The following is a 23,405-nucleotide window of genomic DNA, read 5'->3' as shown; positions in this document are numbered from 1 at the left end:
ACAGCGCTGGCCCCCGGCCTCTTAGGTGAGATGGGCGCACAACCCTAGAGTCGGACACGACTGGCCCGTAAGGGCAGGGGTACCTTTACCTTTTTAATTGTAAACATGTAAAACATCTAATAATTCATGTCTGTAAAAGTAATTTCAGTCCTACCGACTTGCTTCAAATTCACCCCAAATGTAAGTAATCATGCAAACAACAACACACCAATAGCCTTTTTCCCTCCATCAGTTAATAAAACAATTTCCATTTTCAACCCACAATTAAAAGTAACACTGAAACAACGCAATTGGCTATACTCAGATGTCAAGCTAAACCAGTGGTCGGGGACCTCCAGCTCATGAGCTTAATTAGGTCCAGTAGAGGCTGTTTTCCCAAACCAGCCTCACTTGCCCTACACTTGATGCCATATGTGATGTCAGGTGTGGGGCATCTAAAGACCTGGCTTCAAAGGAACAATTGGGAACTTAAAGTGCATTCCTGATTGTTCTGCGGCAAGTGGGGCTCACTGACAACACAGATCCGCTGTTTGGCACTGTCCTCTGGGATCGGCTGCATGGGAAACTCCCCAGGACAGTCCACAGAGCTTGCTCTCAATGTCAATCAACTGACTGGTGCAGGGAACAAGCACCTTTGATCAGCTGATTGGAAGTGAGAGTAAGGCCCACTGAAGTTTTCCATTGGCAGGTGTAATTTGGACTGCCAGTCACGGGGGGGGGGGGGGGGGGAACCATTCGCAGGTGCAGTTTGAATATAAATCACACCTGGAAACAGATTTCAAAAGGCCTTGCTGTAACTACTGATCAACTGATTGGCAGTTACAGCAAATCCTTTCAGCCTCATGCTTTTCTTCCCAAAGTCAGTTAAGCAAAGCGCCAGACTTTGGAAAGCAAGCATGAGGCTCCAGCAGGGCCCTAGTATTATCCTAGAACTCTCCCACCACCTTCCCTAAACTGGGAAAGTGCTAACTAGGCTTTAAGAAGGGGGCATGAGGACTCTAGGACCCTGTCAGAGCCCTAACACCTCCTTCCCAGAGCCTCACTTACCCAGCTTTGAAAAGGCAGTGCAAGGACTTGGGAGGCGGGTGTCAAATGTGGCCGAGGGAAGCTCAAAAGGGTCTTGAGGGCCACATGTGGCCCTTGGACCATGCATGGGACCAGCCTGATCTAGATTCAGCTTCATTGGTTGGTTTAGCTTTAGCAATATTAGGAACAATGAGTAATTGGGAAGTCAACAAAGCTTTTAACCAAAGTCCTATTTAAGCTATGTTTATTAAAAGCTAGGAAAGTGTTTAAAAGCTGTTAAACAAGGAGCAAGATCACAATTAAAAATCCATTATCAGAAATGCCAGATAATATTCAGAAGACTGCTTTTATGTCTCAAGACTGTGATTCAACTCCCTTATACAAGCCATTTAATCAGTCAGGATGCACAATTTTAACACTTTCAATAATAGCTTTACTGTGGAAATATATGTTTAATGCAGTGGAAAGATTCAGTATTCGTGTCACCTTTAATGAGAGTAGAATAAAAAACTCAGATTTAGATTATTTGTTGCACATTCCTGAGTTACATTTAACAGTAAACACTTATTCAAAAAGGTGACAGAACTGATTTCAATTAGAAACACAAGGGCACTTTAAATGTGCTGCAGAGTCCAATAGCCACACACTCACCCCATTATTACTAGGAAAAAGAAGATCACACTCATTCAAATATGTGGAAGCAATAAGGATTCAAAACAGGATTGCCCCAATCCAAAGAAGAATGGGAGAATGTGAAATGCACAAACAGAGGCAGGAAGGTTGGAGGGAGGTTGCAAAACAGTCAGAAGATGTAAGAGTAGGACCACCAGTGGGTGGGCGTAGACAACGTTCAAAGCCTGTGGACTGTGAACATACATGTTCCCTAATAATAACATGCTTTATAATAGAGCTCGCCAAACTGCATGTAGTTAACTAATGTCAGTTTAACAGAAAAATGCCATTGGCAGGAAACTCACCTGTATATTGCCAAAGTCTACATTTTCATAATGGAAGTGTGCACATTCTGCCATCTTTGGAAAGTGGCCCTTCGTAAAGGATAACCTGAAACACAAGTAACAGATGAGACGTAGAACGTCACAGCAATTAAAGTTCACTGCCTTAGTTAGATACAGGTTATACCAAAAGTATTATTAGGATACCTAATAATCCCAAGTAAAACAGAACAGGGAGTGCTGGCAATGTGACACAATGAAGCAGTGAGGAAAAGAAGACTACAAGGAATGCAAATCGTTAAGTTTCATCTGTCCCAGGCTTTTAACAGGACAGTGCATTCCAACCCACTGAACACCGGTGCCTAAAGGGAAGATGCAGGGACAAGGTGTTCATCCTCAAATGCCATGGGAGAGGGGGTACATCCTCAAATGCCATGGGAGAGGGGGTAGTCAAGCAACATGGGTGCCCTTATACCATCAGAACAAATGAAACCAGAATTTTACCTGTGAAAGGAATCACAGCCCATCAGTCCAGGATTGGTAGATCTGGGAGGGGGCAGGGGGGGGGTAAGAGAATTTTTAAAAAATTCTTTGTCTAGTTTAAATCTTATGCATCCTAAGTGCCTTTCAAGCATCCCAACTGCATAAATTTTCTGGTGTAATGAGGCTATATTTAAGCAGGTGCTGAAGCTGGTTTTACCTCCTAGAGCAAATATTCCGGTTGTGAAACAAGAAGATTGTGATCACCACTCACTCTTCCCATGGGAATTTAAGAGGGAAATGAGATTTAGCATCTGGCTTCTCCCTACTAGAAAATAGGGTCATCAGCTTTTCTATGAGAATCAGCAGATGATAGATGGGTGTTCTGAATAAATCCATCTATGTTGGACAGCCCTCTGAACCGTAAATCAACATTATAGCTAAAGAAGGGTCAAGCACACATCCAGCTAGCAGATTATACAGGCCTGCATTCTGCTTAAGGCAGGAAAAACAGAGGAACAAGTGAACAAAACAAGGGAAAGGAGGACAATCAAAGATATAGTTAGCATGGAACTTGGAAGAAATACCCCCCCCCCCAACTTCTGTTAGTAAAGGCAAATCTTTTTTCTGAATTAATGTTACAGACCCACTTCATTCTTACACATAAGAATGGTATTTTAAGCTTATTTTAGACAACTTGTCATACCACACAGATTAAAGAATGCTTATCTGTGGCCTATTTTGATGCTTGAAACATAAATCAGGGTTTGCTGTTGCAAGCTGGTCAGATACCAGAAGGAAAGAGGCAAACCATACTTTATGCTAACCGCAGTTTAGTGCTATGTATCATTTGACAAGATCATAATTAATTTATTGCTCCATATGAACCTTGAGTCTAGAGGGTTGAGTAGACAGAAACAAAAGCAGACAAGCAGTTTTAACTCAAGTTTGTGGGGATGTAGTCATTAGCCATGGTTAATGACACTTAAGAAAAAGTACTAGTGAGAGGAAGGGAGTACATGACCCTAAGGCCCAATGGTTAGAGACTAGCAGCACCAGGTCACATTGTCGGATTCAGGTCAGTCATTATTACTCCAAAACAGCTGGTAATAAAAGATTACTTAAAGGAATTGTGGAGAAGGGAGAAGAAGTGCACAATCGCCTGTTGTTCTTTCCTAGTTTTCAGCTGTAACAAGTTAAGAGGCAATGAAAGTGTGGGTGGGCTCTCAGCTAATATGAACCTATTTCCTGTTGCCTTTGGATAACACTAATTTGTTTGTTTGTTTTTAAGCACAACAGTAACAAATTGACTGGTACCTTGGACTCAACCCCCGAAGCTACAAAAATGACAATGATGAGACCAAGCAGCTTACTTTTTCACATTCTTCACTTTCATGCTAGCTGTGCTGCCACATGTCCGCAATGGTAGTTCTCCTGAAATCTCAGGGATGTCTGCTCCTCTTGCCTGGAGGGGAAGAAAATAAAAGAGCAAGAAAAGTTCAGATGCTTTTAACAGTAAAGCCTTGTCAATTCCCAAGAGCTAGGAAACTCCAAGCTGGATCTTACAGATTAAGTAAATATGCAAAGACAGCTAAGCTACTTTAAAAACAGGTGTTTGATCCTGGGGCTTCTAAATCACATTTCAACATTTAAAAAGCTTCCAAAGAAAGCAAGAGGCACCCAACATTTTTCACTGCCAAAAGGATAACTATGAATGGTTTCTTCACTTGTGTTGTCATGCTCCCAGGATGCAGAGCAGGAAGGTGCAGTTGAGTGTCCTGGATTTGAACCAGAAAGGCCAAAGTTCAAATGACGCACACTAAATTACCATAGGACTGATGCAATCTCTTTCGTCTTTTTCATTTCTAAGAACAGTTTATTAAGACTTTCTATATCAAAGAAAAATAAGCAAAGAAATGATAAATGCTTGGAAGACTGCAGCACTCTCTTATCCCAACTTCTTTTACAAGGCTCTTTATAGGACAAAGAACCGAATAGCCCCATGTTTACTGCTTTGAGCTTCTTAGTGGAAGGATAGAATATAAATTACTGCATCATCAGAGATCAGTGCACACACACAAAGACAGGAGCCACTTTCCCCTCTGACTGATAAATGTTCCAAATCAGCTGACAGTTGAAACCAAATGTTCTTTCTGGCAGGGAGAGGTAAATAAAGCTCATTACAGCTGCTGCTTTTTTGGCCAGTGGATGTGGCCAGGGTGGTCTTCTCTTTGCTGTGATTCTCCTCCCAGGGACAGAAAGGTGCAGCCTTCATGGGGTCCCTGGTATCCTGGCCATTAACAGAAGCCAAAAGTAATCCCTAAGAATTCTGTACATTGCTCAGAAGCTTTCCATAAACACATAAAATACTGAACCACAGCATCTGAACAGGAATGTGAACCTGGTGAGGAATATACAATTTAAATGTAATTGCTTTTCTAAAGATCACTGAATTATAATTAAATAGAATTATTATTTTAAGTCTAGATATTTTGGGGAAAGGATTTTAGATATATGGCCATTTATCTGAGATCCTTTTGTGTATAAGAATGGATCTTGGTGACTATACTTGGAAGGAAGTTCCCAGACCAGGATTTCCCCTGTGTACTGCAGTCCCCTTTGCCCCTCCCAGTCATTCCTAAAGATCAGGAAACTATTCCAAATGGGGTGGACTAGGGCAGTGTTTCCCAACCTTGTGCCTCCAGATGTTTTTGGCCTACAACTCCCATCATCCCTGACCACTGGTCTTGCTAGCTAGGGATGATGGGAGTTGTAGGCCAAAAACATCTGGAGGCACAAGGTTGGGAAACACTGGACTAGGGTACTGGATGGCGGGGTGGTCCTGCTGTAGGAGGGGGAGTTACCAAGAACATCACACACATAGAAACAGACTTACATCTGTAGGTAATCAAAGGAAAATGATACCCACAGTATTGCACTATTTAGAGATGGGTGCATTTTCCTATCATTTTTGCAATGTACACATTCATCCACTATAGAAGAGAGAGAAGCTGCAAACATTTAATACTCTGCATGCAGTACCATTTTGCCTCTGGATCTCAGTTCAAAATAAATATATATTTTAAAATTATAGCATTCACACAAGCTTAAATTCTTCAAAAAAAGAAAGAAAGAAATTAAGTTCCTTTAGCTCAAAAGGGGGAAATGAATGGGCAAGAAAAAAGCAGCACAGTCTTTATCCAGAAGCAAGTTAACAAGCACCAAATATTATTGTCTACTTTAGTGGAAAATGTGGAAGGGGGACTCCTGCTTATGAAGAAAACACTTTCTAAAATATAATATATTTTATGAAATGTATTTGACATCCTTTTGTGTTTCTGGTAATGAAAATTCTTTTTTAAAAAAATAAATCTGAAACAGCTGAATTATTTAACTTTAAAAATTGTCTGGCAAGCAAGTTTCTCTGTAGTTTCTCTTTTTCACTTCCAATACTTTATGCATCAATGTTCTGTAAAACCTAGTAATTGCATAACAAATCTACTTATGCAAATTATTTACTCCAACTCTTCTCCCTTAATATTACAGCAGTTCCTAACTGTCATTCCAAACCCTGATAAACCAATTAGGGCATGATCAAAGTCTGAATACAAGCATCACACACACACACTTAGGAGTGGTAACATTCTGGAGGCCGCTGCACATAAGCAAATACCGCATAAGTGAGGAGCGCCCTCTAAAAACCCTGTAAATTGCTATTTTCCCCTGCTCTCCAGCGATCTCTCCCACCCTCTCCACACAACTCTCTCTTCAACTACAGGTGAAGCTCTGGGACCTGCCGGAGGATGCACTGAAAAGTGGCTGCTTCTGCAGTTGTGCTACCATTCATGTCAGCTGCTAAGCGGGAAGGCTGAGCAGCCAAAACAAAGCCCTGTTGCGCCTCATGAAAACTTCGCAAGTATCTTTTGCCATTTCCTGGTTTGAAACTTCCTTCCTTCCTTCCTTCCTTCCTTCCTTCCTTCCTTCCTTCCTTCCTTCCTGGTGCCATGCATATGCACAGTCGACTGTGCGTTAGAGGGGGGACGCCTGTACCGGTAAAGAGTTGGATTCAACTTTCAACAGCTTTTGAGGAAATTGAGCCCTGTTTATTGAGAAGGTGTCTGACGACTGAATAGTCTATTGCAGTTGACACCAAAAAGGGAGGGACAACCAGTGCCAGTAACGACAGAATCAGGATTTAATATGACCTTAACAGATTGGAGAACTGGGCCCAAGCTAACAAAATGAATTTCAATAGGGACAAATGTAAGGAGTTGCACTTAGACAGGAAGAACCAGCGGAACAAATGTAAGATGGGGGACAAGTGAATTGGCATTCTAGGGGAATACATTTCTGCAGTATGCTGTAGTCTACCTAGCACCCTGCAAAGCTTCAACACTGGTCCCTCTTTCATGGCTGTCATGTGCCTTTATCCAAACATCCCTATGTCCCTTCCCTTTAACCATAACTCTTTGAGGCTGTACACCTCTTTGACATTAAGGTCAGGGTCTGCTCTGAGCAAGTGAGACTTTATCAAATAGAAATGAAACCCAAAGACAACTGCCTTTTAAAAAATAGAATTCATTTACAAAGTGAAAAGAGTAGGTTCTAAGATTAATCCTCAAAGTAGTTGCAGCAGCTCAAGCTTCAGGGCAAGATTTGAAGAGACACAGGTGGAGCTTTCACACTACGGGGTTTTCACCACGCAGCTTCCCACCCAAGTACTTCTCCATGCTTCCTAAAAAGCTGCACTAGGAAGTCAGATAAACCCTTTCAAGCAGCCTCTGAGGCTGCATAAGGAGCAGCAGTTACTCTGATAAACATCAAAGGTTTTAAAAAGCCATTGCGTTATTGCATTAAAGGACTGAGCATTCTAAATCTCTTGCCTAGGGGTAAATCTTAGAGAGGAGGGCAAAACATTAAGGCACCTGCTGCATTTCTTTTTCCCAAGCACAGAAACACATAGACCTCTGGTGAAACACAAGCACAGCTGATGTTACCAGCTGGTGCATGGTATCTAGAGGGCTTCACCCATCCCTAGACTGCTCAGAATTACTTTGAGGCTTGCCCAGAGAACCAAAGCACAGTAAAGGCAGCAGCATTTTTGTCTTGCAAACTTTGAGGTTATGCTGACTCTGTCTGATACCCCCCTCTTGGGAGTGGCAGTTACCATTTTGGCTACATATAGAATATAGGGTGATGTTCCTTGCACAGAAGAAGAAGAAGAGGAGGAGGAGGAGGAGGAGGAGGAGGAGGAGGAGGAGGAGGAGGAGGAGGAGGAACTGGCCCAAAGTCACCCAGCAGCTGCATGTGGAGGAGGAGAAGAAGAAGAGTTTGGATTTGATATCCCGCTTTATCACTACCCGAAGGAGTCTCAAAGCGGCTAACATTCTCCTTTCCCTTCCTCCCCCACAACGAACACTCAGTGAGGTGAGTGGGGCTGAGAGACTTCAGAGAAGTGTGACTTGCCCAAGGTCACCCAGCAGCTGCATGTGGAGGAGCGGAGATGCGAACCCGGTTCACCAGATTACGAGTCTACCACTCTTAACCACTACACCGCACTGGCAAACGTATCAGGGAAAGATGAGGGTCACTGAAGCCGTGTTCCCTGACATTAAGTTTTCAATGTGCATGGAAGTCACATACAACTCCCTTGTAGTTTGGAGGCTACCCGACTCCACTCATCTGCTGTTTGTGTGAATGAGGCTCTGAGTGAAGGTGGATACAATGTAATGGGCTAAATCACATGAAGCAAAATTGGTGGAGGGATTAAGGATTGAAGCCACAGAAACAGAAAAGAACAGAAATGGCAAATCATATTTAATTACTAAGACATTTGAACAGATTTTAACTTGTTTAATTGAAATTATTAGCCTGCTTTAACATTTTATCTGCTTTTGACAAAAGTGATTCTCAAGTAGTACTAATACAGTTTGTAGAATATATGAGAAACGGACCCCCTGCCTATTTGCAATTAGGCAGGCCTCCTCATGATGCTGTTTGAACATCTGCTGAAAAGAATTCTTTCTGGATGCATGATTTTAAAACAGCTATAACCAAATCTGTTTAGTGTTTCTTTTGTGCATATTGTTTTAGTAAGTTTTAAATTTATTTTTAATGGCATTGTTTTATCCAGCTTCTTTGGGAGGAAGGGTGGAATACAAATTTAATAAAATAAATAAATGAAAGACACAAACAATAGCAAGACATCAACAGTCTACATTTTCTTTACATAACCACAGAACTCTACATTGACAAATAGTAATAAAATTGTTTTCACTGCAGAAAGAAAAAACAAAAAATACTGGGCTAAAGTTGACCAGGAACAAAGCAATCATGGACAGCTTTACTGTGATAAATAGATGAATAGATGGAGATTCTTCAATGGTGCCTTCTAACGGAAGTGAGTACTGTCTTTTGGTAATATTGTGGAGTTGGAACATTTGACTTCTGTATGTTCATAAGATAATTAAATAGCATTAGAATAATGAGCAGCCAGTTAGCTGGAAGTATATGACATTTATTGCTACTGGTATTATCTTCCCATGATGGTATAGAGAAGTGACACAACCCATGTCTAGATTGCTCATGTTCTACAACTGTCATTCAAGACAAGGAGTGGAAAAAGACAGCTGTTAGGGATAGACCATGAATACTGGACAGGTGAAGAGGAGTCAGAAAGCAACAGTGGATCAAGTAGCCTGAGAATGCAATGATTCATAAAAAAGTTTTATGAAGTAAGTGGGGTTTGAAAGAGGGCAGGGACAGAGCAAGGTCATGAAGAAAAGGAAGGTGCAAGAAACTCAGAGAACTGTGTAACAAAATACAGTCTCAGGGCTGTGCTTTATTATTTATTCTTGTGAACTGCCTTGGGAGCTCTTTAGAGGGCTGAAAAGGCAGCATATAAAGGTTTCTGGACATAAAATTTACAATCCACTATGTTGTGAGTCCACAGGGGAAGTAAGTTACAGCAATTTCACTACAGCAATTTCAATCACTGTCCCCAAAGAGCTCACAATCTAAACGATGTCTAACTCCTTGAGCAAAACCATTGGCAGCAAAACAACTGCTCTGTTTATTAGTCAATGGTCACACTTGCAAGTCATGCTTAACCATGCCTGCCTCCCTTCCCGCTTAAAGTGCAGGCTCCATGCTATGCCATTACACTGTTTAACAATATCTTACATTATCACAATGTATTCTATGACATACAAGACCTTCCAGTTTCCTCTCCTATACGTAAATGGAAGGGGCACAATGACTTTCACATTCCTTCCAACATATTAAGTCTCTCCAAGGTAACCATAAAAAATGGTGATGGACACTCATTCTAGATCTGTATGTTGTTATCTTATTTTAGATTAATTTAATAACAGGTAATAAAATGTGCATCCTTTTTAACCAATTAATTGTGGCATTATTAACCGTTTTTGAAGCATATAACTTTTCACAACCATTTGCTGGACATGGGGGGGGGGGGGGAGAAAGGTTGACAGGCTACTGCCAATAGCATAACCAGTTCAGGTGAATAACAATTAGAATAGCCCTGCATTTCAAGAGTTAAACAAAAAGCAATACATCAGTTTTGCATGAGCTGTCAGAAGATGTCAATTACAAGACTCATTTGGGAGTGAAATAAAAGCCCTCCACAAACATTATTTTATTTTTAGGAAGCCTAGTGATGGCAAAATTTGACAGCTGCAGAAGCTAGGTTTTAATTGTCATACAGGAGCCTGCTTTTTTTAAAAAAAAAATGCAACACTCCCTAGGCTGCAACATCAGTTTTAAAAGACAACACCTCCATACAACTAGAATGTCAGTTTCTAATGGCCCTTCTGCTGTAGTTAATAGTTTGGTTCAACTAGGGGTGATGAGATCTTTGAAGTGATCACTAAGGTATGTACCAGAAGAGCAACCTCATGGCATAAAATCAATAGGTTTAGAAAAGGAGTATTGCTATGAAGACATTCTGCTCCTCGGTATAGTTTCCTAATATAAGAATACGAATATCCAAAAACTTCAGAAGTTGGACATGGATTTCAGGCTTTGATAGTCACTGCCAATATTTCCATATGAAGAACTGTCTTAACTAACAGACTATATAGCCTACCAGAAACACACACAGAGAGAGAGGTACTGTGCAGATGCAACCATGTCCCTCCTATGGAGTACATCTGACTCGCAATCACAACTGTTATTTACAGGACTCCTACTTATTTCTGCTGAACAACAAACAAATGTGTTGGGTTTTCTGTACATCACTTTAGGAGTTTTAGGTGAAAATCCACGGTAAATGAAAAATAAAATAATTATTGCCTCTATCTCAAAAGGGATCTTGACTTCAGATCATACAGCCTTTTTTTGAAACACAGTAGAAGACTGGAGAGACATGCCAAACTAATATATATCCTATACTTTTCCTGTGGTGTTATGGACTTCCTCAACCTGATGCCTTTCATCTTGATCCATCCTAGATTTATTTAGCTCAAGCCTTTTGATTTAACTGCGCTTAATCTTTGCAAGGATACCAGGAACACCTGCCTGAAGTCACATGAGCAGACAACAGAACAAGTAATAAGCTTGGACATTTTAACACTAAGAGCACAGAAAGCCTCCATAAAAACATTCCTCTGCAGTATACATTAACAAAGAAAATAATAGCTATACCGAAATCTATTTCTAAAAGAAGAACTAAAATTCTTAGACTAGTATAAATATAAGAAAGAGTGTACTTGCTTACTAGTTAAGAGAGCAGGACAGCTTGGGTGCCTTTCCTATCCAACACTTTAGTTAATGTCATTTTTTCTAATTAACTGGTTCCTTGAATAAGATTCTCCAAATGGCATCTTTTAACTAGAACTGAGTTTGTGCATTTCTCCATGAGGTGACATAAACAGAACTGTTGCCTGGGATTTAAATACACAAACAGCGAGAAAGCTACTTTTTATGTTTTTTGACCCCAAATACTGTCAACAGTCAATGAGATTTTTTAATCCAAATGATGTGAAGAACTTCAGAATTTTAAGTTTTGATCATCTGCATTTCTGAAAAATCAAATGTTTAACATACTTTTGGATTTACTTGTTTTGTTGTTGTTTTGTTTGTGGGAGTTACAGTGTAATGACAATTGATTACAACAATTGAAATCTATTGCCTAGCAAATAATATATCTTGCATTGGAAAAGAATTACATTCAATTCACTAAACTAGCTAGGAGGGATTTTGTGAACAAATAGCCAAGGGTGTGCTTTAGCCAGGAAGACAAACTGCTTTAGAAGGTTCAGTCCTATTACCACAACATAAAGCCACGCTACAGCAAATAATCTCTCCTACTTTCTATCAGTGCCAACAGATGGGTACTTTGAGACAGTGTAAATTTATGTGCAGTGCAGCCTTCCTGGTGGAGAAAATGTACTGCTCTTCTGCAACAGCCTTTAGAAAGCAGTTCCCATCACTGCAATAAAGAGATTGTCGGAATGATGCAGAATAGCAATGAAAATGTTCTAGTTCAAATACAGTAGTACCTCCCATTACAAACTTAATTTGTTCCAAGGTCCATTCTTAACCTGAAACCGTTCTTTAGCTAATGGGCCTCCCGCTGCCGCCGCACAATATCTGTTCTCATCCTGAGGTAAAGTTCTTAACCCGAGGTACTACTTCCGGGTTAGCGGAGTCTGTAACCCAAAGTGTTTGTAACCCGACGTACCACTGTATAGTGATTTTCTTAATAAAAGGTGAAAAGAATGCTTTAATTTTTAATTTAATCTTCAATAAAATGAAGAACAGACTCATAATAAAACAAGAACATATAAACAAACAAACAAAAACTGCTGTTGAACCAACTGATAGTTGGCCCTCTCTGAGAAATGCCTTGGAGTTCATCTGGGTTTCTCCTAATGGTCACTGAAAACCAAGAGCACAGAAAAGTGGGAAACATTTTGATAAAATAAAACTCAGATGTTCCTTAAGTTGCTAGAATACTGTTTCCATCCCAAGTATTGATCCTAGAATAGGATAGGATAGCCTCACTTTTTACTCAGATCTACAGTGGTGATATTGACCTTGCAAAACTTCGATTACACGATTCTGGGTATTTCTAGACAGTTACCCTTCTCAAGTGTAACTCAGTCATAAACTGGTAAATTCAGGCTGTACACAGAAAGTCAGTTAAGTGTTCTTGCACAACAAACCAGTTCCCCACATCCACTCCTTAAAAAAACAAAAAACAGGGGGGGCATAGCCAACCAACTTCTACTTAGAGTTGACCCACTGAAAATAATGGTGCCAAGCTAGCCATATTTATTAATTTCAATGGGTCTACTCAGACTAGGACTAGCACTTGATACAACCCAGACCTTCCTCAATGAATAAATTGACAAGAAAATGTGCTACGAAGTACGGTTATAACAGCTGCTTGATGCAAGGCCATGTTACATTGCCATTAGAAAATCAGAATGAGCACTCAGTAGTCAACATCTAACTCCTTGTAAACATTATGCAGATGAGTCAAGATAAATGGTCAACCAACAGGTCATCTGGAAGTAACCATAATTGCTAGATCTACAGCACCAACGTTACCTTTGTGGCATTGGGGCTGCTTTGGTGTGGATCACTCCCATGTGTACAATTAAGCAACATGTAGGTGAGATATTTTTCTTCACAGAAACTTTATATGAACTTCATATAGACAGTGGGTTATAAACATTCTTAAATAATTCCAGATCTTCCATTGCCCTGCCCAAAAGCATTAGCTTAATAAAAAGATTCATTCCGCCTACCCACACGGTGCTTGTTAAAGTAAGTATCTTAAGTGAGTCATAGGAAGTAACAAATATATTCACATTTTTTTAATTGAGAAAAACAAACTATCAGCTCAAATAAGGTTACCTCCCCCAAGTTGCATTGCTATGAGTTGTATTTACCATGGATACAAGTAAAAAGCATATATGGGCAGGGACTGACTTGAGAAGGAAATGGAATAGGATGGGCCTAACTACAGAGCGGGTGGCGCTGTAGTCTAAACCACAGAGCCTAGGGTTTGCCAATCAGAAGGTCGGCGGTTCAAATCCCAGCGACCAGGTGAGCTCCCATTGCTCGGTTCCTGCACCTGCCAACCTAGCAGTTCAAAAGCACAAATAGTGCAAACAGGGAAGGTAAATGGTGTTTCCTTGTGCTGCTCTGGTTCACCAGAAGCAGCTTCGTCATGCTGGCCACATGACCCGGAAGCTGTCTGCTCCCTCGGCCAGTAAAGCGAGATGAGCGCTGCAACCCCAGAGTCGTCCGCGGCTGGACTTAACAGTCAGGGGTCCCTTTACCTTTACCTAACTACAGAACAGAGCTAGAACAGCAGGGGTGCCCCTCACTTCAGCATGTGGCAAGCTCTTTTTACCATCGAGCCGAAGGAGAAAACTAGAACAGCTACTGCTATGGGAAACAAGCAGTGCTCAGCATTCACACCTTTTTTTGTTTCCCTGGCAAAGCAAAACATACGTTAAAAATGGACTTAAAAGAACCTTCATCCTTCACTTTTCACATTTTCCAAATGCTGCTTGTGAATTAAGCATATGAGTGTGGGAGAAATTTTAATAATGTAAGCTTGCCGATTGGTGAGTTTTGAAGGAACTCAGACCAGATTAATCTTGTTAATCGTTTTTACGTAAGTTATGTTTCAATGACCATTTTCCACTAGAAAGAAGGGGGAAAGATCACACATTATGGATCCTAGCTGAAAGAGAGCTTAATGCAAATTGAAAATCATTGCAACATTATGGAACATTTAAACGATCACTAGACATGCTTCAAGGCATGTATTCATGGAACAGAATCACCAGGCATCATCATCATCTCCTTCTCACTATTGGTATATATCCAAAGAATGTAATGTGTTGCACAATACTCAATTTTATAAATATGATCTAAGTGGGATGATTTTTTGGGGGGTGGGGCGGGGGAGGCAGTAAACCACACTCTATAAAGCAGTGAACAGCATTTCAAGGACTACAGACAACAATGCATAAAAGGAAGTGAAACTTTACCATTGCACTGAGAGTCTCTTCCCAATCTGGTCTTTCACGGGGATGAATGCTTCTCTGAAGTTCTGGCACAAAATCATCCTCTTCTGCATGCAAAGAGGACTTCATCATCCTAGAGTAAAATGATGTAGTCATTAGATAAATTCTACATTTTGAGCAAGTTTTGATCATTTTGAACATAATGATACTTTGAATGCACCTATCTCATCTTGCGAACCTGCTCTAGCTTTTCTTTTTTAAATTTCTAAACCTGTTTGTAAACTCTAGAAATCTCTTATCCTAATAACAGCAATCAATTTCCAGAACTACTGTTTGGAACACATTTATTCAAGGGAAGATTTGTTTTCAGGCTGCCTAACTTTAACTCGCAGATCTATTAACTACACTACCATAATTTCTGCAGATGACACTTTAAGCCAACTTTGCAAATAAATCCACAGAAGTCCATGTTAGTCTTCCTCTGCACAGTACAAAATACATAACTTTCGTAAAATATTTTTGCCTAGTTACTTAGCTACCTGCTGCAGGCCATAGAGCAAATGGCTGTTTAAAGCCTGCTATGTGGCATTCTTTCACCAAGTTTCACTGTTGTATTAAGCAAAGGTTTTAGACTGTTGAATGTCTTGCTATGTGGCATTCTTCCACCAAGGTTTTACACGGTACACATCTCCTTACACTATACACATCGCTAAAAACACTTCCCTTATAAATCTGAATTTTCGAATTTTCTCTTCACAATTGTGAGGTAAAGGTAGATATATTAGACCTATTATACAGTACACTGGGGGCCCAGCCTGACAATTTAATATTATTAATTTTTACAGTAATTTCACCACACTCCAGCATGCAGGGAAGGCAGGCAGGGGGGACAAAGACTTTTGCCCCCCGCCCAACCTCTTCTGAAGGCTGGCGGGGGGCAAAAGTCTTTGTCCCCCCTGCCTGCCTTCCCAGGGGCTTTTAAATCGCCCCGGGACTGTCCCGGGGCGATTTAAAAGCCCCCGGACGGCTTTTGAAGGCAGGCGGGGGGGAGCAAAGACTTTTGCCCCCCGCCCGCCTTCAGAAGAGGTCCTGGACCTCTTCTGAAGGCTGGCGGGGGGCAAAAGTCTTTGCTCCCCCCTGCCTGCCTTCCAGGAGAGCAGAGAAACGCAGCGCTGCATTTCTCCGCTCTCCCGGGAAGGCAGGCGGGGGGGGGGGAGAGCAAAGACTTTCGCCCCCGCCAGCCTTCAGAAGAGGTCGGGGGACAGACTGTCCCCGGACCTGGTCTGAAGGAGGTTTCCATAGGAACGCATTAATTGATTTTTAATGCATTCCTATGGGAAACCGTGCTTCGCAAGACGAAAAACTCGCAAGACGAAAAGACTTGCGGAATGAATTAATTTCGTCTTGCGAGGCACCACTGTACTTCCCACAGGAGTCAGTAGGTAGTTTAATCTTATTGTTCCTCTTCTGGTTCAAATATAGGAGTTCTGACTACTGTTAATTATTTAGTTATGTATTACTTCTGCAGAGGATTTTTCATCTAAATTGATGAGATTATAAGACAATAGTTTATCTGCATAAAATTTTCATAAAGATCTGGACCTGGATTCATATTTAAAGCTAAAACTACAGATATTAAAGTCTGAGAAACTTGTGCCTTATTGTCTTTAACCCCACAAGGCTTGGGGGACCCTACAGAGCAGGTTTTGGGTATGTTGGGACTGCTGGAGAAACCTTGAGTGTTGCTATTAATGAAGATTTTGATTGAGCAAGTGGGCAGACATAATTGGATGCCACCCAATATACACTGTTGCATTAGAAGAACAGGTATGTGATTGGTCCAGCCATCTCCTAGAGCCTATCAGCCACATTAGGCCCTCGATCTCAACTCAATGAGGCCACGCACCCCCACACCCCCACTGTGCCTTCATTACTTTCCAATAGCAATCATATCACAATATGCTTTCCTATCACAACAGAGCTGCCACCATTGCAAAAAGCAAACTAAGAGAGACTGGCAGAAGCCCAACAACGGTGAATGGTGGCTAGGAAGGTTTAACATCTTCTGCCATTTCCAAAAGCAATATGTAGTTTTAAAATTGTGTTTTATCCTTTTTTCCATATCTGGTAATGTGACTCAGTTATTTCTTCAATTTCTTAATTAAAGGACATGGATAGAATCTTGCTAACAAACATGATACATTGCATTTTTGTTCTCTGTTGTCTTTGGAACTGAATTCTTTTGTGCAAGGCCACTACTTAAAATCAATGTGGCTTGTTCAGAAGTTCCAATTTCTCTGGAGTGTTCCCATTAATTTATATTCATATTTGAAGAGGTGACCTTTAAGACTACATAACTCATTAAGTCAAATAATGAAAGGGTATTAGTCACAGCTTCCTGTGCCCACTGGCTTACATTATAACAAAATCAAACAAGAACAGTTAAGTCTTATTTCTGGTTGTCACAAATTTGCTTGTTTTTAGAGATGACTTACATATCACTTGCATGCTTACATCCACATTAACACTCCTTGCCACAAGCCACATGTGACTATCATTTCTTAAAATAAATAAATAAAACATTCAAATCTCAGATGTCAAAACACACAGGACCTTTTACCAGCTTCAGCTGGTACAACAGCTATGACCATTCTGGACCAGGAAAGCATGACTACCCTAGATATGTAGAACCAAATGGTGCAAATGACCCGGAAGACCTGTAAACAGCAACTTGGTAGTCAAGATAATCCCAGGATTATTTGGTATTTACTGAAAGAATGAACTCATAAATGTTTATCTGCTTGCTTGGAAGCCTTGGTTTTGGTTCAATTAGTTGGGAGAGCGGAGGCTTCTCACGCTGGCTAGCTGTCAGCTACTTCTCTCACCTGAGAGATGGATGAGAGATGGGAAGGGGCCTCTAAGGTAGGGGTGAGTTAACTGGGTTACTGTTTGCAGTTTACATAGCTTGCTTTTTGTATAAGTAACACTTTACATATTAACCCTTCACGGACAAAGCCATGGTGCTTGCCACTTCAGTGTTGGTCGTGAGGTGTAGTAGCAAGGAATCATGTATGGTTTGCTGTATGCAAGTCTCTTGATATAGCTCTTTTTTAAACTGCTGAATTTATTTATAATTTGGGGCAGAATATAATTATTGATTCATAAAGTAATAATAAACTGCTTCAATGTTTCTACAATCATGTGGTATACAAATCCAGTTAAATAAAATAAATTATCAGCCTAATCACTTCTGAAGGGCCTAGAGCCTAAGATCTAAAAATGGGTTCTCTCACAGTTATGTAAGTCCCACTTAAAACAATGGATCTTTCAATTCAGCCATTGGCAGGGAAGAGATGAATGAGCCTTAGAATTATTCTCAATCTCTTCCTGGATTCTATCCTAGGAAATAATCTGAAAAGAGGGTCCTAGCAACTGCACTACACTACTTTCTGAAAATGCACTCTCTTTTTCAAGTAATTTTGCAAAAGATGGAAACTTGTTTCAGTGCCTACCAAGGAATCTATTTAAACCAACTACTCTGCAAGAAAGGTCAAAGCTTTCTAGGTCTGCTGACAAAAAGGAAATAACTTTCTAGGCTTTGCCCTACTCTAAATATTCAAATAACCTGTTTCTGTCCAGTAATCTCCCAAGGGCAAGTCTAACAATCTTTAAATACAGAACATGAAAGAACTGCAGTCCCAAATTTAACCTTGATATGCCAATCTAATGGAACACAAACACTGGTTGAGACCCCTGTATCAGCAAAGCTATTTTTTTGAATATACTGGTTACCAAGGTAATCCTGAGAGGATCCCTTAATTACATGATTTCAATATGATTTTCACTGTATTCTCCCTCCCACTCCTTTGTAATCCACATTAACAAAATACTTGGGCTCTAAAACTAATGTCAAAACAGATTTGTGGAAGCACAGGTACCTTTTATCTTGAAATGTACAGTGGTACCTCTGGTTACATACTTAATTCGTTCCAGAGGTCCGTTCTTAACCTGAAACTGTTCTTAACCTGAATCACCACTTTAGCTAATGGGGCCTCCTGCTGTCGCCGCGCCACAATTTCTGTTCTCATCCTGAAGCAAAATTCTTAACCCGAGGTACTATTTCTGGGTTAGCAGAGTCTGTATCCTGAAGTGTATGTATCCTGAAGCGTATGTAACCCGAGGTACCTTCCTTATATAGCCTCATGCATGTACTTTTTGATGCTGTAAAGTTTGTTCCATTTGGCTGTCTACCATCCAGTGTGATGGCTAACTGAATATGACCAAAGTAACTAGACTATACTAACGTTTGTCTGCTTATTGTTAAGTGAACACTTCTGAGGTTATTTTCTCTACGAATGGGCTGAAAATATTCAAAATGTAAAATGTAAATATTAATAAATCTTCCACTAAAGGGAAAAAGTCACATTTGCTGTCTTTTCCTATGTGAACCACCCTGTGATCTTTGGATGAAGGGTGGTATACAAATTTAATAAATAAATAAAAATACTCCTCAATCATTCATGGAAAAGCAAAGTGCAGACTGGATGTGGGAAGACTCTGCATCTATTTTACACAATACTCTTTGTTGCTTTTACTGCAACTGACTAACACAGCAAGCCCTTTAGCACTTATTTATGTCATTTATACCCCCCCAACTTTCCTCCGAGGAGCTCAAGGTGCATACGTGGTTCTCTAGCAAGTCCGTTTCACCCTCACAACAACCCTGTGAGGTAGATTAGGTTGAGAGATAGTGGCTGACCCAAAGTCACCCAGTGAGAGTGCCATGATGTAGTGATATGAACCAAGGTCTCCTGGGGCCTAGTCTGATAGACTCGCCACTGCAATTCACTGCTCTCAATAAAAAGAAACGATGTTCTGGATTTATCTAGATGGTCATAAAAGAAAACACTTTCTTAATGTCCAATGCTGTTTGTAAAGAGGGGGAGGCAATTTCAGGAGAACTATGAGTACAGCTATATCAGCCTATTACCTCTCTTAAGCCTACTTTTATGCTCATTAAACATACTGAACGATATAAAGAACAATCCTGAATTCAATACCGAAGGTCGCTCAAGTTATCATCCAGTTGCCTCTTGTCATGAGTGCAGCTGGGTAAGAATTTAATACTGTACTAATTACTACGTTTCCTTGAAATGCTCAAGTCTTTATGACAAGGTATTAAAGTTTTACTAAATTCCAATTAATAGATTGATGGAAGGAAGAGGTGAAACAATACCCTGGTAATAAATCAGTGGCTTAGTTTTAAGAGGGCAAGTCTTAATTCACATTCCCCTCCTATTGGTTGCAAATTAAGACAACCTACTTTCCAGAGGATTTGGCCATTAGCAATACACTTAACTGCAAGCCACTAACCTGATTGCCCACAAAAGCAGAACAGACACAAATGCAGAGGTTGAAATTTCCCCTGAGCTGTCTTCCCACGCAACATAGCAAACAAACATAAGGGAAAGTGCTACTTATGAAGAAAGATGTGTAAGGTCACCTCAAAAAGAGATTTGGAAGGTCACTATCTAATGCGTAAGTCTGTCTGTTTTCCTTCTTTTGGTACGACAAATAACCCTGAGGGTGCATTCCAAAAGGCCTACCTCAGTTCACTTCACATCCGTTTGTATGGTAAACAGAAAACCTGCCCTGGCCACAAAGTGTACCAGTACTTTTTTCCCTAATGGTCCTTCTCATTTCTATTAGTCCCACATTAATGCCATCCATGGTGCAAATAGTGCAAGAGAAGGTGGAGGGCATTCCTCTGGTGACATGTGTAAAAACAACAACACCTGGATGTGTTTTGCTAGCTAAGAAGGATGGGACCAATGATCACAGCAATGTCACAAGGCATGACATTGCACCACCATCACTAGCAGATAAGCTAGCACAAATATTTGAGTTCAAGATGCCAGTTAGGTTAACACTTCTCTCCAATCCACACTGCCTTGTGCTAGAGGCAGACATATTTCAATATGACCCTTTTAATTATTCTGAGTTGTACTGTGGATAATGAAAATGTTTTCTTGAGCAAAAATAAAAAAGAACTTCAAAGCCTTGGCACTGCATATTACAGACCCAATTCACGATGCTTTTTTCAAAAAAAGTGTGGGGAAAGAGGCTAGGATCTAACTGGTCCATGGATACTTAAATAATTTCACTTGAAAGGCTGGTATGTAACTGTCATGGTTGGCCCTGTTTTTAGCTTTGAAAAAAATCCGTCTCAGAACCCATTAAAAAGTGCTAGAAGAACAATGACGAATGTCATTTATGCTGATGCTAGTGAAGGAAAGCAGAATAATGAACTGACCCTGCTATTAGCCTTACACAAGAAATGAGGCATTGTTGAAAGCAAACTGAGGCAGTCTTCCATTAGTTAGAAGAAACTAAGGAAAACAGGCATAACCAATTTGTTTCAAGCTTAGGATTCATTTCTTAATTGCATCAGGAAAGTTTGAGAAATCAACAAGAACAATATTTTCAGCAAAATTAACAGCTAACAATTAAGGTATGCAAATATAAATGAGCAGAAGTAATTCCTGTTCCATTTTTCCAAGTACACAATTTCTCATGGCCGCATTAAAGATTTCAACCAAGGCAGGCCCAGTTCATAGTTCATCTCCCATGATGCAAAATGGACTGGCCATTTTCCTCACTAATAACCCTTTCAAACCAATTCACTGAAAGTTTCTGGACCACAAAAAATGACCTAGCCTGCTTACAAGACCACTAACAAATAGAGTTATCTGTGACACAGTTAAACGCCTGAAAGAACAGAACAAACCACTTTGCTGTTTGCAACGTGTTCCCTACTTGGTTTCCCAAAAGCAATTTTTACCACCCAGTGGTTATTTATAAGCCAATTTTAATTAATTATTTTATGGCATTTATATTGTGCTTTAAAAATATCATTTCTAAGCAATATATACAAACATTTGCCATACAAAGAATAATAAAAAATCATCGTAAAACCAAACATAAACCCAAAGCCTACAATGCAAACCATAACTGCCAGCCTCCCTGCAAATGTAATAAAGAAAAGCAGCCCAGAAAGCAGCCTGGTAAATAATAATGTCACAACCACTAAATCGATATGCATAAAGGAGGGTGGGAACATGTGAAGAAAAAAACAATCTGAAAGAGAAAACACACTTGACAAGAAAAAGAATGAGCCATTCTAGTTCATTCAAATGGTCTACGGGTAGGTCAAGGAACAATTTTCACAGAATATAATTTCCCAAAACATCATTAGCATGTTTTATTATTTACTACAGAAAAATGGTCCACTTGCACATCAGGGTGCAGGAAAAATGTTTGGAACTGCTGTACGTCTAGAGCAGTTAGTGGTGACAAGTGAAATGCCAGGATGCCAACACTTTTTAAATGTGATCAATTATCTATTGTAGCTTACTGGTAGGACCAAAACCAATAATGAATCATGAGTTAATTAATACCAGATATCTCATGCTAATCTGATATCCACTCAACAGATGATGATGATGATTATACCACCCTTCATACAAGGATCACACGGTGGTTCACCATATAAAACACAAAATGCATAACATGGTAACAAACAAAAACAATACCCCCCAGTTTTAAAGGTCATATATTGTTTAATTAGCCAAGGGCTAATTGTGACATACCTCAACATAATGAGCAGTTCTATTAGTAATTCACAGCAGGAGGAAAAGCAACATTTTAGAGAAGATGGCATTCATGAAAATTGATACTCCTTTTCAATATTTACTTCTGCAGCTACCATATTTTTCTGCATATAACACGCCCCCGTTTATAATTTGGGAGACTCCAAATTAAGAAAACAGGGGGAGACTGCTGAGCTTTTTGGGGGGAGGATTGCTGAAAAAAGCTCACCTGCTAGACCTATGCTGCTACTTGCATGCATCCCAAAAGCCAGCTATCATCTGTCCCCTCACTGGCGGACGCCACCAATCACCCGCCCAATTGCTGCAGCGACAGCCAATCAACAAGAGCCCTTGCCGCGCCCACCAATAACAAGCCCAAGACAATCTCCGACTCACGGAAGCAACCAGTCCCAGGTCACTCCTATGAACTACCAGTGTATAAGACGACCCCCAATTTTAAACATTATTTTAAAATTAAAAAATCCTAACCTTATACACGGAAAAATGCGGTAGTTTCCCTACTGCAATTCCACCATTTCTGTGAAAATATAACGATATATGATTTCTTCCCATACACTCCAGCTATTCTACCTGGACTCTAAAATAAACCTAGGACATAAAAGTAGTTGATATTCAGATAATGGAAGCACCTTCATTATAATAACTGTTTCCTGCATGCTTAGGGACAAATAGCTTGCACAAAACAAACTCAACAAGTACCGAACAATGTTTTTAACCTACTTCCTTATAGCATTAGCAATGTAAGTATTGTTCCAAGCAATGATTCTGCATAAATCATTATGAAATTTGCATTGTGTTTTAAAGGTAGGAATTGCCAGCAATGCTTCTAAGAGAGTAATTAGAAAAGAATAATGGCTATAGCTCCTCTCTAATGAATCCTTTATTTGATGCGGAGGAATTATAAAGCTGTCCCCACTCGCAACCATTCATATTGATATTATATCCATAACTTTTTAATAACTTACTGTATAACCTATAGGTGCAGGCCTATGAAATTCCATGTAATAACATGCAATGGTTCCAGATCTTCACAACTTAATGCCAGAGTAAAATTTTCAGACTAAAGTCTATTCTCTCCTGTGAGTCACTAGTTCAGAATTATATTAATCTGCACTATAACCAAGAATGAAGTGTTAGATTTAAGAAGCAGCTGCTTGCCAGCTGGCACATCCATCCATATTTTACCACACACAGCAAGTAGCTAAGGATTCTCAAATTACTCCATCCTCAACGTATTTTCTTATTATGGTGAACTATATATTCTGCCA

At 40.1% G+C, this 23,405-nt stretch overlaps 1 protein-coding gene across 7 annotated transcripts in view; it reads right to left on the bottom strand.

The window, feature by feature from the left end:
* The window catches only part of ARHGAP32 (Rho GTPase activating protein 32), a 204,860-nt gene that overhangs the window by 101,736 nt on the left and 79,719 nt on the right, over nucleotides 1-23,405 (bottom strand). For 4 of the 7 annotated variants that reach the window (XM_083714264.1, XM_083714267.1, XM_083714270.1 and 1 more), the window contains 4 exons: nucleotides 14,492-14,600; nucleotides 3,833-3,924; nucleotides 2,484-2,525; nucleotides 2,004-2,088 (listed from right to left, as the gene is read on the bottom strand). In XM_083714264.1, the coding sequence (XP_083570390.1) occupies nucleotides 2,004-2,088; nucleotides 2,484-2,525; nucleotides 3,833-3,924; nucleotides 14,492-14,600 (328 nt within the window). The remainder of the gene's footprint in view (nucleotides 1-2,003; nucleotides 2,089-2,483; nucleotides 2,526-3,832; nucleotides 3,925-14,491; nucleotides 14,601-23,405) is intronic. The other 3 variants (XM_083714265.1, XM_083714269.1, XM_083714268.1) reach the window with 1 other exon arrangement.

Source organism: Podarcis gaigeae (genome assembly GCF_964106915.1).
Source record: "Podarcis gaigeae genome assembly, chromosome: 15".
Taxonomy (NCBI): domain Eukaryota; kingdom Metazoa; phylum Chordata; class Lepidosauria; order Squamata; family Lacertidae; genus Podarcis; species Podarcis gaigeae.
This window is presented reverse-complemented; position numbering and strand designations above follow the sequence as displayed.